This window comes from Trichoderma gamsii (genome assembly GCF_001481775.2).
Source record: "Trichoderma gamsii strain T6085 chromosome Unknown Scaffold_34.2, whole genome shotgun sequence".
Lineage (NCBI taxonomy): Eukaryota > Fungi > Ascomycota > Sordariomycetes > Hypocreales > Hypocreaceae > Trichoderma > Trichoderma gamsii.
In genome coordinates this window covers 199,757-215,015 of record NW_020171371.1, presented here as the reverse complement: position 1 = coordinate 215,015, position 15,259 = coordinate 199,757, and the positions used below count along the sequence as shown (strand labels likewise).

The 15,259-nt window shown below is 52.2% G+C and overlaps 6 protein-coding genes across 6 annotated transcripts; 5 read left to right on the top strand and 1 right to left on the bottom strand.

The window, feature by feature from the left end:
* Positions 1-1,497: 1,497 nt before the first annotated feature.
* Positions 1,498-2,259, top strand: TGAM01_v208317 (calcipressin; the record flags this gene model as incomplete). The annotated part of the gene is made up of 1 exon (XM_018807924.1): positions 1,498-2,259. The coding sequence occupies one exon, from the start codon at positions 1,498-1,500 to the stop codon at positions 2,257-2,259; it is 762 nt and encodes a 253-aa protein (XP_018658829.1).
* A 662-nt stretch (positions 2,260-2,921) lies between these two features.
* Positions 2,922-3,905, top strand: TGAM01_v208316 (hypothetical protein; the record flags this gene model as incomplete). The annotated part of the gene is made up of 1 exon (XM_018807925.1): positions 2,922-3,905. The coding sequence occupies one exon, from the start codon at positions 2,922-2,924 to the stop codon at positions 3,903-3,905; it is 984 nt and encodes a 327-aa protein (XP_018658830.1).
* Positions 3,906-4,789: 884 nt separating this feature from the next.
* On the top strand, positions 4,790-5,930 carry TGAM01_v208315 (hypothetical protein; the record flags this gene model as incomplete). Its single annotated transcript, XM_018807926.1, has 2 exons — positions 4,790-5,263; positions 5,328-5,930. 2 exons carry the CDS (start codon positions 4,790-4,792, stop codon positions 5,928-5,930), a joined length of 1,077 nt encoding a protein of 358 aa, XP_018658831.1.
* A 2,276-nt stretch (positions 5,931-8,206) lies between these two features.
* On the top strand, positions 8,207-9,758 carry TGAM01_v208314 (1,3-beta-glucanosyltransferase gel3; the record flags this gene model as incomplete). The annotated part of the gene is made up of 3 exons (XM_018807927.1): positions 8,207-8,330; positions 8,395-8,606; positions 8,670-9,758. The coding sequence occupies 3 exons, from the start codon at positions 8,207-8,209 to the stop codon at positions 9,756-9,758; spliced, it is 1,425 nt and encodes a 474-aa protein (XP_018658832.1).
* Positions 9,759-10,330: 572 nt separating this feature from the next.
* On the bottom strand, positions 10,331-10,633 carry TGAM01_v208313 (hypothetical protein; the record flags this gene model as incomplete). The annotated part of the gene is made up of 1 exon (XM_018807928.1): positions 10,331-10,633. The coding sequence occupies one exon, from the start codon at positions 10,631-10,633 to the stop codon at positions 10,331-10,333; it is 303 nt and encodes a 100-aa protein (XP_018658833.1).
* A 1,065-nt stretch (positions 10,634-11,698) lies between these two features.
* On the top strand, positions 11,699-15,226 carry TGAM01_v208312 (hypothetical protein; the record flags this gene model as incomplete). The annotated part of the gene is made up of 4 exons (XM_024550298.1): positions 11,699-11,747; positions 11,874-12,268; positions 12,353-13,436; positions 13,497-15,226. The coding sequence occupies 4 exons, from the start codon at positions 11,699-11,701 to the stop codon at positions 15,224-15,226; spliced, it is 3,258 nt and encodes a 1,085-aa protein (XP_024404955.1).
* Positions 15,227-15,259: the final 33 nt, after the last annotated feature.

Genomic DNA, 15,259 nt, shown 5'->3' with positions numbered 1-15,259 from the left:
ACATCGGGGAACGAGTGATTGGCCTGTACCGGGATGCACTTTGCTACGTTGAAGTGTTCGGAGGATTACCTACTTCGCTCTACTCCAAGCAAGCATTATTAGCACTTGCTTTCCATGCAGGTATCTAAGCGCCCGGGAACAGACGGGGGTCTGTTAGCTGAGATTTGACGAGGAGAATATGAAGTCTTTCGCCGTGACCTCCGACTGTGCGTGCAGCAAAAGCTGAGTGGGAGGTACAGTCGCATCGATATGCAGGTACTTGTCGCGCGTTTTACTGGATGTGGATGGAACAGAGACGCAGCGGGATAGGCCATCATTGATGCGGCCATTGTTTTTGATGCAGGCGAGGGAAATCCGGAGACAAGGGATAGGCGGATGGGTGGTGGACACGTCTCTGAACAGCAAACAAGAGCCATCTTGGCATCAATGCGTACAACTCTCGCGGTTCTGGCAGATTCCAGATTCCTCAGCCGGAGTGCCAAATGTTCAATTCTCGGCTGTACCGTTGCGACGTCGCACAGCCCCGAATGGGCTCCCTTAGGTTGCGAAAGCAAAGGCGGGGGAGATGCCGCATGTTCCCCTTTCGGCGGCGGTACTTGGATGTTTCTCGAAGGCAACCTGAGCAGTACTTGAGGTACAAGCGTATAATCTGCCACATAGCCTGTACTGTGCAGGTATCCGGATCAAGGAGCTCCCTAATGCACTCATGTACCCCCGCTCGCCATGTGACATTCCCTCTAGGCGCCTGCAAAGCTGCCCCGGCAGAGCAAAACGCGCATGCTTGTAATCTGCAATGGATGCGGTGGCTTTGATACTGACGAGCATCGTCTTAGCCACCGGCTCATGAACAATCAGGTAATCACAACGCAATGCGCCCCCCATGGCAAAGCGGTGGCAACTCACTTCCCTTGGCTACGGGCGAAAAAGTTTTAAGCGTCCTTGATTGAGTTGCGAGGTTCGCCCGCAAGCATTACTCGTGGAGTGGCTGCACTGCCCTCCTACACGTACCTACGAATTGGTCCGCTGTTCCCTGCACCCTGGTCCGGGACACCCACTAAAACCAACAGCTGCGATAGCGAGATGCAAGCACCGCAAGTCACCAGCCACTTGATCGGTGCGTTTTGCAATGCGCTGCACGGGGGACCGCAGGCGCTAAGCATTGGGTCCTGGGTCCAGGTCGCGGCTCCACCGGCAGCGTCTGCGCCAATCCTGTACCGCCTCAGTCCCGTGGCCAACTGTTAACCTTTTCTGCAATCTTTCCGCCTTCTAGTTTTGGGGGGGCGTTTTATAAGAGTCGTGGCTCCTCTTCGTTTCTGGCTTCTCTTCTCGCTTCATATCACACAATCCAGATTCAATCTACTCGAAAGAGCACGTCTACACAACTACAAGACGATTTCATCATAATACAACTTGACGCGATACTATCGGCGATCGTTGCTATAACAACTCAACGACCAAACACCACCACCTCACCACAACCACACACAGCTCTTCACCATGGAGCCTACGCCTCGCCCCTCAAGATCATCTTCCACCTCTTCTCGCAACAAGTCCAATCTCAGCCTTGATCTCTCTGACCTCCCGCCGCTGATCCCACCCACTCCTCCGTCCAACACGCTCCTCTTCACCAACCTCAACAACCTCGACATCTTCCTGCCCGAGAACCTGCAAGAAATCCGCGGCCTCATCGAGAAAGTCTCACCCATCCACTCGTTTGCGCCACTCAAATCCTTCCGTCGCATCATCGTCTCCTTCTTCGACATCGACTCCTCATTAGCCATTCGTCAGATCTGGGACGGAAAGGCCATCATGGGCGAGCGCATCAGACTCTACTTTGGCCAGCCCACCCCTATTGAGGTCCGGCCAGAGCATCTCGAACTGCCCGACGCCGGCAAGCTCTTCTTCATCTCACCGCCCGCGAGCCCTCCTCACGGCTGGGAGATGCGCCTGGAAGATGCGCCCAACAAGCAGGTCCATGCCGATGACCTTGCTGAGGCTCTGGCTAAGCTGCACCACCGCCCAGTTCCTGTTTACGACTCGCCCGTTACTCCAACCGACGGTGGCGTCCCGCACTTTGGCACCCGGAGTCGCAGCTCGACTCTGATCTACAAGCCTGACGCGCAGACCAGCCCTGGCATTCCCGCCGTGTTTGTCGAGGACATGACTGACGAGCCGATTGCCATGAGCCCGCTTGATGTTGCCAAGCCCATCATGGCTCAAACTGCGCGACCTCCTGTCGAGCTGATGAACGATTTGTAAATGATATCCTGGACGGTGTTAATACGATGAGCGGGCATGATGGACTTTTCTTTGTTTCGTTATTCTTTCTGAACTTTCTGACTCTTTTGGAGAGCAGGAAGAAGGTTGTCGGTCGGCGTTGGTGGACACACGATGCATGATTAGATTGGTTTACAGAGCCTGTGGACATTCTCGTGATATCATCCTAATTTGGGTTTGGAGTTTGGGTTGTTTGCTTTTTTAACTGGTTTTATCTCCTTGCAGGGAGTTGGTTGATCAAATCAAGAAGATCCCCGTCTTTGAATTGATACATAACAATTGCTGGATACCTGGATGGGCACAATATTAGTAGCTATTACGCGACTTTAGGAAGTCGTGAAAATGAATTCAACCATTCAAGTACATTAGTATCCGTTTCTTTCTCAAACTTTGATAGTGATCTTTTGTCAAATATTTGCTGATCGCAAATCCTTGGTTGCTTCTAGCGCTGAGCTGTCAGACCCTGAAGATTCGCGCCAGAAGCTGTAGTGTGGCAAGCCCCACATCGAAAACCCCACCCAAATTGATTTTTCCTCTTGCATGCAGCCTTGCTCTTGATAGTACCCTGACTTTTGTTTTATTTTCATTTTGCAAGGCGGCTTTGTCATCTTTTTGCCGTGCTTCCAAACATTGTTTCTCGAACAATGAGTTGCTCGTGCCGTATAGCCGCATGGCGGACGTTTGCCCGGGGCCTTGCGCAGATTCATCGACCGGAAGCTTCGACAGCAGCGCAGTTCCATCGTCGCGTGACAGCGTTTGGACAGAGTCGCGGAATTCAGGCTTCGAAATTTCACAGACAGGATGGAGGGGCCACGGCGGTAGTTGTGGAAAGAATTGAAGAGGTGGAATCGCAATCGCAGGGAACGGGCACAGTTGTGGAAGATGCACGTGCGGCTACGACGAAACCTTTGGGCGAGACACCTCTGCGTGGAGATGTCGGGACGGATAAGCAGCCAGTTGAGAGAACCCGGGTGAAGAAGGATAGGCATAGAGACAGAAGGGCTGTTGCTTCGAATCACGCAGAGTCATCTATGGGCGAGAAGGATGAATCACACGACAGGACATCAATAGCAAGACGAGAGCGAAAAGCTGTATCGACATCCAGAGATTCACCAGTCGCAGACTCCGCAGACGCCTCTCCCACATCAAGGCGCAAGAACCAAGAACCATGGCAGCTCCAAAAAGCAGCCCTCAAAGAGAAATTCCCCGAAGGCTGGCAGCCGCGCAAACGCCTCTCCCCAGACGCCCTCGCCGGCATCCGCGCCCTCAACGCCCAGTTCCCCGAAATCTACACGACGGAGGCCCTGGCAGACAAGTTTCAAGTCTCGAGCGAGGCCATACGCAGGATCATCAAGAGCCACTGGCGGCCGTCGTCGATGGAGGAGGAGGACCGGCAGCAGCGGTGGTTCCGGCGCGGCAAGCAGGTGTGGGAGCAAAAGGCCGCGCTGGGGATCAAGCCGCCGCAGAGGTGGCGCGTGGAGGGCGTCGCGCGGGATCCGGGCTATCATGAATGGAGCAAGAAGGTGTCGCAGCGGGAGAGGGAGTGGGAGGAGGAGGAGAATCGCAAGTATCGGGCGCATTTGGAGAAGAGGAAGAGGAAGAAGACGGAGTTTACAAAGGGGTGGTGATGTTTGACTACGACATGATGATGCTGGGGGAATATATCAGCCAGCTCTGTGGGATGAATTGGATGGATTGTACGTGTACGAAATACAGGAAGCTGGTGAGGTATGAATTTTGTGACGACGGCATGGATAGAGAGACTTGACTCTGCTCTGGGTATATATCACGACATCATCTGAAGCATGGACATGATTTTGCACACAGGACATTTTGTACAGCACTACTCTGCATATTTTTACAGCATCTCCAATATTAACGATTTAACGAGATTAACTCCATACCAAGGAGAGCGCTCAACAAAATCCCAAGCTCACCATCACCGTAACGTGAAACAAATAAACCTTTCTTTGCGCAGGAAGCTCAAACGCGGGCCAGAGCGTTTCACCCCCCAAAATCTCCGCTTACCAAATCTCAAGTCTCCCCGTTTCCCGCTCTCTAAATCTTCAAGTGTGATTTCAGAGGATCGTCTGGCCAATGAAACTTCGGGGCGTGCAAGGCTGATGCCCCCTAGGGGCACGTCGCGAAACAGCCAAGGGGGAGCGCTAAAACTGTTTCATGAAGGTGGTCATTGTCACTTTAGGTGGCATGTTCTTTATTTTTTCTGAGGAGATAAAAATGTCTTTGATCCCTCTTTTTCTTTCTCTCTTCAAAGCTTAATGACATTTCATTTCTTCTATTATTTCTTCTCTTCAGGCAATTTTTTTGAAATTGATTTTATCTTTGAGGTGTAGATTTGGGGCTGCTCTTTCATGTGATACCCTCCACTGCGGCCACTCTAGCATCGTTATCGATATCCTTTCAATTCCCCCTACTGCAGCATTTCATTCAACTCCTCTCACTCACTTTTCAGCGACGGCATCGCTAAATACATCCAAAAGGAGCCCTCACAATGCCTCCTTCAGTTTACTCTCGCCCGCCGCAGCGCGACTCGTGGTTCGCGCCGCTCTCCGTCGACCTCATTCTCAAAGTCCTCAACATCACAATCTTCCACCCCTTCATCTGCTGGCTCATCCCGCTCTGCCTGCGCGCTCAGACGACCAAGTGGGAGGCGCCGCCCATGATTGCGGCGTTTGCCTGGGCCATCTTCATCTCGCTGTGCTGGATCGCCGGCGCCGCCAACCAGTTTGTTGCGCATGGCCGGCCGCGCGAGGTGGACCTCAGCGAGGAGGTGATTGTCGTGACGGGCGGCGCCAGCGGCCTGGGCATGCTGATTGCCGAGGTTTACGGCATGCGAGGCGCGAGCGTGGCCGTGCTGGACGTCAACCAGATGGAGCATACCGAGGCGAGGGGCGTCACGTACTACAAGTGCGATGTGAGCGACAAGGCGCAGGTAGCCAAGGCGGCGGTTGAGATTGAAAAGGATGTGAGTATTGATGCTTTGCTCTTAAGAAAGATATGCCGTGACTAACTGGAACTCTCACCAACAGCTCGGAACCCCTACTGTGCTCATCAACAACGCTGCCATTGTGGTCGGAAAGTCGTTGCTCGATCTGTCCGTCGATGAGATTGAGACGAGCATCTCGACGAACCTCCTCGGCCCCTTCTACTGCCTCAAGACCTTCCTCCCAGCCATCATCCGCGGCGGTCGCGGCGGCACCATTGTCAACGTCTCCTCCGTCATCGGCCACCTGGGTGCCGCGCAGCTCACCGACTACGCCGCCGCAAAGGCCGGCCTCACGGCCCTCCACAAGTCCCTCACGGCCGAGCTGCGCGAGTCTCACCCGGACATCCGCACCGTCCTCGTCACGCCGGGCCAGCTCAGCACGCCGCTCTTCTACGGGGTGCAGACGCCCAACAGCTTCTTCGCGCCCGTGGTGGAGCCGGTGGACGTGACCAAGGAGATTGTGGCGGCGATTGATGGCGGCAAGGGCGTGACTGCGGCGATGCCGTTTTACGCGCGGTGGGTGGACATTTATAACGTGCTGCCGGTGGGATTGCAGCTGATTGCGAGGAGGGTTGCGGGTGTGGATAAGGGGATGGAGACGTTTATTGGCAGGAAGGGATCTTCTGAGAAGGCTGAGAAGAATTGAGTAGGGAAAATGAAGCACCAGGGTTAAAGGATATAGAGAAAGGGCGCTGGCGTGCTTCTCTTATTCTCTCATCATCATCATAAGATGACGATGATTTGATGGATGTTTAGAGCTATAATAATGATATACCGCTGTACAGATACTCTCTCCTCAATGTCATAATGCCATTGATCAAATGCAACACTCGAATGTCCCTATTTCATTAAATTATTAAGTCCCTAAGCCATTGAACAAGGGCAGTAATTACTGTTGTATCATCTGATGCTGTAGCTTACTCAGAGACTTGTGAGATGATGTCTGAAGCTGTCGATTAGTAACACCAAATGGACCTGCTATTTCACAGCATGCTGTAAACTGTCTAGCTTCCAATCTCGGCGGTTCTAAGCGACTCAGCAATGAACCACGCTCGTATTGATATTGCCCGCGCAAATGGTGCAGTCAACTATCGCCGAAATGATCATCGCGTCAGCACGCCTCGGGATGATCCGAGCCACATGGCTGTCGTTTAGAGCCACTTCATATCCGTGCCCTGCAAGCCCGCCACGTGAGACGCAAACGTCAAAAATAATTTACTTTTCGCTACCTATGATGCTTACCAGTGGGCTGATATATACAGTACTGTACCTAGACACCTACTAGTAGTACCCAGGCAGTAGCATAACATCAATGGCATTGCAATTCCGCCCCAGGCGTATACGCGCGAATCCGCGCTCTGAAATGAGGCACACTCCGCTAGCTAGCACTGCTTTAGCGCCGCCAGCTTCATGTCAGGGGCAGCCGAAAATCTGCACCAGCGCAGCCACCCCCGGACTTTGAGCGTCTTGGTTGGCCGGATAAGAGAGGCATGGGCTGCCCTGTCGCGGCGGCTGCGATTGGACAGTGCCTGGCTGCGGGAATATCGCAGAGCCGAGCAGCAGTCGATGACGGGATACCGTAGAAGAGAGACTTGTTTAGTGCCAAGCGCGTGGGATTGCAACTTATACGAGGCGGCGTCTGATTTGCTCTTGGGCCTGGCACTTTTGGAGCCGCCATTGGCTGGCGGGGACTGGAGCGTCTTCGCCTTTTTGTTTTGCTGCTGTGCTTTTTTTTTTTTTTTTTTTTTTTTTTTTGCGATGCAAGATGTCATGCTGCAGCTGCGATGAGGTCTAAGACACGTCACTGAGACATGAAATTCATGCACTGATCCTATTGTACATGGGCATGCTTGTCGTACTGCGGGTTTTTCTGTCTTTCTTGACAACAAGCATCTTTACCTGCGGTTCTTGGGCTCCTCTTCCTCTTCCTCAAAGCAAAAGCAAATTTGCTTTTAGGCTTGGCAAGCGTGGCGGAACACGAAAAACAGACATGGACTATAGGAAAAAGGAAATAGATTCGCATCGGCCTAGCCTCGTGACCCCCATGAAAATAACTAAAACGACAGGCTCGCCTCCACATCCTTCATTGTCGAAACGGCTAGTCGCATTTTGGCAGCCAACAAGAGGTAAAACAACCTAGGTGAAATGAACAATAAGAGAGAAGCCATAGAAGAGAGCGAGCGAGAGAGAGAAGCTACCCGTAAAAAATACGATCCCGCAACAACCTTGTTCTTTTCCAGTTTAGAGCGTGCTGAATCCATCAGATTTATGGGGGGCCATGGGTGCTCCCCCAGCCTGGCGTGTGGATGTGGACGATGCTTTAAGCAGTGAATCTTATCATCAAGCTTCTTCTCGCTTTTTCCTTCCTCGCATCGCTCTTTTTTTGCGGAGGATCAGCGCCTCTCCTGATAGATAATTAATATCTATCCAAAGCCTCGCCCAGCCGCTCTTTCTTGCATCACGGAGCACCATCCGTCGTTGCTGATCGATCACTTGAATTCGCTCTTTCGAAACGAACCTGGCGGGCAGCTGTAGGAGCAATTGACGTTGCCGCCTGCGAACTTCGCTCGTTGACTTGCCGCCCCGGTCACTTTCCTCACTCGCTCCCCTTTTCGCTCGCCTTGGGGGTTTTCCTTGTGGCACCGCGTCCAAACTCTCTCTCTCTCTCTCTCTTCTCTCTCTCTCTCGCTTTTTCTTTCTTTAATCGAAAGACTTGCTTTTGAGATTTTTTTGGGTCGTGCGCGACGAGATTTTCTTATCAGCCTCAGACCTTTTTTTTGGGGTTTTTTGGGTGCAGATTCTTGCATGAGCTTCATTTGGCATTGACAACTTCTTTTTTGGTTGTTTTGATTCTTGATTAGCGATTCGGATACCCTACCGCCTTTCTTTTCAAATCGTTAATTTGCTTTGACGTCGCTCGCGATGCGTTGGGCTTCTGCTGCGATTGCGCTCGCTGGCGCCAAATCCTTCGTTGTGGCCCTGGATCCGGTCTCGGTCGTGGGCAACAAGTTCTTCAACAAGGATGGATCGCAGTTTTTTATCAAGGGTATGAACTGCATTATTGCCGCATGTTGAATCTATTGTATCATGTTAACAGATTTTATCGCTAGGCGTTGCGTACCAGCTTGTCCCTCAGGATCCCCTCATTGATACTGCCCAGTGCAAACGTGATGCCAGCCTCATGTCGGAGCTTGGAGCAAACACCATTCGCGTCTACCACGTCAATGCCACGGCTGATCATGACGGCTGCATGCAGGCATTTGACGATGCTGGCATTTACGTCCTTGCTGATCTGGACACGTTCGATACCTACATCCTTCCTGTGCGCACTCTCTGCTTGTCCTTTGAATGAGCTGTGAACCGTTAGCTAACTGTGTTCCTGTAGGACAACAACTACTGGGACAAGGACAAATTCCAAAGCTATGCTGCGGTGATGGACACCTTTCAAAAGTACGACAACATCTTGGGATTCTTCATTGGAAATGAGAACATTGCTACTAAAGATGATTCTCCCACTGCTCCCTATCTCAAGGCTGCCGCCCGTGATATGAAGGCCTACCGCGACGCACAGGGCTATCGTGAGATCCCCGTCGGCTATTCGGCGGCCGATATCCTGGAGCTCCGTCCTGCGCTTCAGGACTATCTCACCTGTGGTGGCAACTCGTCTGAGATTGTCGACTTCTTTTCCCTCAACTCTTATTCGTGGTGCGACCCCAGTACCTATGTTGGGTCCACTTACAATAAGCTTGAAGAGTACGCCAAGGACTTTCCCGTTCCCATCTTCTTCTCCGAGACTGGATGCATCATTCCCGGTCCTCGCCTCTGGGATGACCAGGATGCTGTTTTTGGCAAGGAGATGGTGAATGACTGGAGCGGTTCCATCGTCTACGAATGGATTCAGGAGGAAAACTCGTACGGCATCATTACCTACGGTCCACCCAACCAACCAGCTGGCCCCAATGTCGAGGGCGGATTTTTGCGCAAAGGCACTCCTCAGCCCAAGTCGCCCGACTTTCCCAACCTCAAGTCGAAGTGGGCGACCATCAGCCCATCTGGCGTCCAAAAATCCGCCTATGACCCCGACAGTGTCTCAACCCGAGCCTGCCCCAAGTCTTCTGCTGGCAGCTGGTGGGAAGTTGACGGCGATGTCAAACTGCCTACCTTGGGCCAGATACTCGCTGTGAGCCCCAAGTCCACTACGGCGGTTCTGGGCACAGACACATCTACACCTACCGATACGTTCACAGCAGTCATCACCGCGGAAACTATTACGGACAGCTCGGGGAGTGTCGTGACTAGCATGATGACCATCACCCCTCCGCCATCAACTGCTACTGATGGATCGGGATCTCCCACTTCTGGCGCAAGCGCAGCTACGACAACCTCTAAAAAAGGAGCTGCTGCGGACAACCGGCCCACTGTATTTGGTGCTGGCCTTGTCAGTGCCGTTCTCGCCTTTGCGATCCTGCTGTAAGATCATATGATGTTACTCCGGGACTTGTATTGCCAACTTAATATCAGATACCCATCTAATATCTTGCTTTTCTTCTTCTTCGCTTATTAATATTTCAAATGGCTACAGCAACAAGATGGATCTTTTGGTCAAGCTGGACCAATCCTATTGGCTACTATGGCTATCTGCGTTTGTGCCATCTTGTTTATAAAGGGCACAGTTGGTCTACTCAAGGGGGAGAGAGGAGACGAGAGGCGGAAGGTGCGAGGCGAGAGAGGAACGCAGAAAAATCACTGTTGCTTCTTTTAATGCTCTTTTTATGACTTTCTATGATTGGAGAGGAGAGACGTTTTGCATGACATGTGCCACGTAACGGGGCATGACGGTGTTTATATTAATGCATGAAGATATGTTGTACATCAGCTGTCAACGGCCTTACTTTTAGTGCTCTTGTGATACCTTTAATGTTTACAAACCTTGTTACCAATTGTCTCTTCGTGCCAGCTCATTGTTTTGCTTGTGACCACTCTTGGGCTATGCTGCCTTGCACAGCTGTTTGTCTCCCAGCCCTCCCATACCTCAATCCGTAAAACTCATGTAATCCTGCCGCTCTTGTTATATGTGGTAACGTTTGCCACAGAATTCGTAATAGTGGCGTTATAAGGAGTTGATAAGGGCGGCCCAACCGTTATCGTGGGGCTTTCGTCGCCAGAGGAAACGATCTGGTAGTTTTTGAGGGCGCGGTCGCCGAGTATGACGAGGCTGACGATGAAGACGGCAAGAACGCAGACACAGAGGAGGCCCATCATGAGGTAGCGGAGGCGGTAGTCGTAGCGGTGGGGGTTTGAGCCCCAGGGAGTGCGGGTGTGAGTTTGGCATTGAGATTTGTCGATCATGATGTTTTTCTGATGTTTTCAAGTAAGTATCTAATAGGACTGCTTTTGTAGGGATATCAGGAATGGCGATGAGAGATTAGCAGGATTGCTTTTGTAGGGTCGGTTAAAGGCTAATGATGAGATTTTATGTATAGCATTCATTATTTCTAGCGTGTCAAGCATGATTATTGGCGTAACTATGGACTATAAGTGAGTTTTAACTGGAAAGAAGGACCGCATTTCTGATGTAATGATAACAAGAGCAATATGGAGTACCGTATAAAGAGAACTTCTTAGAGAGGAGGCAACAAGTGTAGACATTCAGATAAATATTGACATGAATCAATAGAACTAAAGCATGATTGAGCAACTATCTAAGATGGTAACGGATATCCATTGAAAAGGCAATATGTCTTAGCAATACACAATAGAGGGCCCTGGAGAACAATGTAAACGCAGAGTGACATCTCCATTGTCTTATGTAAGACGTCAATCTAAGCAAGCCTGTGTCGCTACTGCTAAAATTTTCCCTCTACAATACACTCTCGTAGGCGCAGGAAAAAGAGGCTTTACCCACCAAAGCCTTATCGTAGCGACCGAAAACGGTCCAATGAGTGCTTTGCCATTCCGCCTCTTAAAAAAAAAAATCGAACAGTGACCGTTGCACGCTATTTTGCTACTGGCTAGAAGCTAGGATAAGGATTTTTTTATCGATGCACGGCAGCCTTGCTCCGCTACTCAACCTTTTTGGCCATTTTTGAATTCTTGACATTCAATTAAATTTCCGGCCACCTAGTCTGTGCCCATTGTGTATCTCTGAGCAGCTGCTTTTTGGGGCAAGAAATAAGGGCATCGGTGCTTGACTGACTCAGCAAAATTTCTGCCGACCGCCCGCCATCATCCCGCATTTGGCAGATCGGTTGCGAACGCCGTCTGGATCTTGTAGTTTGCGAAAGAGCCTCGATCGAACCGATTCTCGCGAACCCCGCCCAACTTCCCTTGTGCTGCCGCCGAAGCTCCTTGGTCGACTGGCAACGAGACTTGCAGATGCTCCCCTGACGAGCCTTTGTCGAGGCAATTGGCACGATGGCTGAGCCGGCGCAGCTGCAAGCAGCGCCTAGCGGCTCTCCAAGAGGTAAGAGGATGATGCATGGCCGAAGATGGGGGATTTGATCCTGTTATCAGCAATGCGAAACATGGGCGAGGAACAATAAGAGAGAGACGTAACTGACGTATGGGTTCCATCTTTCGGGTCGAACAGAGATCAAGCAGGAACGCGAGCACGAACCGACAGGCCTCGAGGGCCTCGACTTTAGCATTCTCGCCGAGCTCGCGTCAAAGCGCCCATTCGAAGATGTAACGCAGGGCAACCACGAGGAGCCTGAGCAAGAGGCCAAAAGGCCCAAAACAGAGAACCCTACCACAGAAGAAGAGTCTTCTCTTGAAGATGGACTGGCGCTGCTGGTGCAGAATGCGCTTTCCAATGTTGGCGACCTGGTCAGCAGATTCAACGTGGAGCCAGAAGAGGCGCATGGCAGCGATCCCATGGACGTGGATGACGCGCATGGAACCGATGCGCGACCGGCTCCCGTATCGTTCTTGTCGGAGCCGGAGAAGTACGTGCGCATTGCGAACACGCATGCGCTGGGCAATCTGGTATGTCGATGCTGCGCCGATATTACCTTTGGCCTTCTCCAATGGCCTGTATATGCTATTAGAAGAGGCTAATTCTTGCCATAGGCGCTTTCATTACTACTTATATTGCTACAGCAGCCCATTGACGACATGTCGAAGCTAGCGGGAGATGCAGACTCGGGCTATGGACGCTCGTACGGCCGGTTAAAACGATCTTTCGATGCGACGTGGCAGCTCTTCTCAGACGGCCAGGTGCTGTCGGCCGATGAACTGGAAATACAAGAGGCAGAAGCCCGCACCTTGTTGGAATTGGCCAACATTGCAAAGTTTGGGACGTGGTTGGTCGAGGGGGGACTGGATTCGTTCGCTGCGGCCGTTACGCATTTCAATGCCGTGTTTCGATGTCATCTGTCGGAGCTATCTCCCGGCCTCTCTCAGCTTTACCTCGGAATCAAGACTCACAGGACAATCGAATCACTTTTAATACCGGACGCAGATAAATCATCAATAGGAGAGACTATACAGTCTAAGATGATGGAGGGCCTAGAAGAGCCGGCAGCGACAAACGGCGAGTCAAGTTCGTCTTCTCAGCAAGAACTATTGGCCGCGGTCAAGTCACGGAGAGATGTTCTTATTGAGGAGACAAAGGATAAAGAACCAGGCGCCCTGAAGGACAAGTTTCCCACCGGCGATGTATTAAAGAGCTTTTCGGCACATGTTAAGACAACGCTCGCATCTATGACGGAGATTGGAGAAAAGCTAGGCATCTCGGCGCTGCTGAACGACGTTGCGAATCAAGAAGCGATACCGAGCAGCTCGGGCGACGGTGAACTGGATCTGGACGACCTTTCGTCATTCTTCGAGAAGACAACATCTGGTCTGGTGCAGAATGCGCTGGCTGGCCTGACGGAAGAGACACCTACACAAGAGCCTCTTACGACGACTGAGAACACCGAGACGCCAGTGGAGGCTATCAATGGCGAGCCGACTTCAGAAGCACCATCAGCTGCGACAGCAACAACACCAGCACCACCAGCCGCTGCTCAACCTAGCGTTCCCAAGCTGGATCTCATCTCGGATTATAAGGAGCTGGAGGCACTGGTAGCGGAGAGCACGTCGAATTATGTCAAAACGACCCTCAACGGCCTGTCTGCTGTTCCCTACCAACCTACAGTACCCCAGAGCACAGGTAAGCCCCCCTTTTGCGAATGAATTAATAAATGAGAGAAATTTACTCACAATTACTTAGCCGAAACCATGGCAGCACAATCACCTTATCTGAGCCATCTTCATCAACACCAATCCCATCACCCTTACTATACTTCATATTCGGCTCAACCACCCCCAGAGCAGCAGCCTCAACAACCTGCTGGGACCCCCGATAACCTGCCGCCAAATCAGACGTTTCCTAGCGCCATTTTATACGACAAAGCTCGCCAGGCAGCGTTATCCAAGTCGTCGGCGCATACGCGGAGAGAAGGACTTCACTCTACTCGACGACCTTGGACCCAGGAGGAGGAAAAGGCGCTTATGGCCGGTCTCGATATGGTCAAGGGCCCTCATTGGAGCCAGATCCTCACCCTGTTTGGCCAGAGCGGAACTATATCCGATATTCTGAAAGACCGGACGCAAGTGCAGCTGAAAGACAAGGCACGAAACTTGAAGCTGTTCTTCCTAAAGACAAACTCTGAAATGCCGTACTACTTGCAGGCTGTGACGGGAGAGCTCAAGACGCGTGCTCCCACCCAAGCTGCTAGGAAGGAGGCCGAGGAGAGGGCACGACTAAACTCTGAGGAAGAGCAGGCTAAGCTGCAGGGCATCATGGCGTTGGCCGGAGGACTGCAACACCCACCTCAACAACAGCAACACCATCAACACCCGCAGCATCAGCTTCAGCAACACCAGCAGCGACAGCTTCAACAACATCAACCCCGACCACCAGCTACCGTAGCGGCTGCGGTAGGGCAGAGTGTAGTAACGCCCGCTCAGGCTGCCAGCGCGGCGCAATCAGCGTCTTCAGCACAACAACATGCCTCACACCTTCACCAAACGACACCCACGGCGACGATGACAGCCACACCACAAGCCAGCATAGCACCTACTATGAACCGTGGCGGGATGATTCTACCCAACACGGCGCAAATCAGACCCGACAACCACGCAGCAGCACAACAACACGCTGCTTCACAGCCAACGGCGATAGCTCCTCAGCCTCCGCGACCGCAAACTCAGCTCCCTCCTCAGGTCCCCAGACCCCAGACCCAACCGCAAACAATACAGCCTCATCATCTGCCGCAGACACCGACGCAGACACCGATGCAGACGCCTACGCCAACGCCGCAGACGATACAGCCTTCACCGCAACAGCAACAACAACAACATCATCATCATCATCATCATCCCCAGACACAAGCTCAACCCCAAACACCTGCTCAACAACCGCTGGCTCAAGCCCAGCCGCACACGCAGACGCTTGCACAGTCTCAGCCGCAATCGCAGCCACAACTGCAGCCTCAACCGCTCCAATCTCCGCAACAGCCTCAACAACCCCAACAATCTCAACAACAATACCATTCACAGCCGCAGTCTTCCCCCCCTACTCTACCGGCTCATTCACCAGCACTCCCACATCAACAACAACAATCGACGCCAAGTCGGCCTGAGACGCCGATTGCCAGTATGCAGCTCTCAAACGGAATGGGATCCCATCCTTCGCCTCCCCCACCAATTGCTGCCACACCAACGCCGACTCAGCTCTCCCAGCACATCCAGACCCCTCCTCCGCCTTTGCCCGCACCAGCTTTTTCACCTCAGCCGCAGCAGCCTTCGACGCCGGCGCAAACAGAGCTACACAAATTTGTGTCAGCGCCGGAAGCGCCAATGTCTGAGGCTGTAGCGGTTCAGAATGATGAGGCTGCTGCTGAAGCTGCTTTGATAGAAGGATTACAAGCTGCTGTCGCACAGGCGCTGGCTTCATAACCCGGCTCTGTGTGAATGACTGGTTCAATCGTG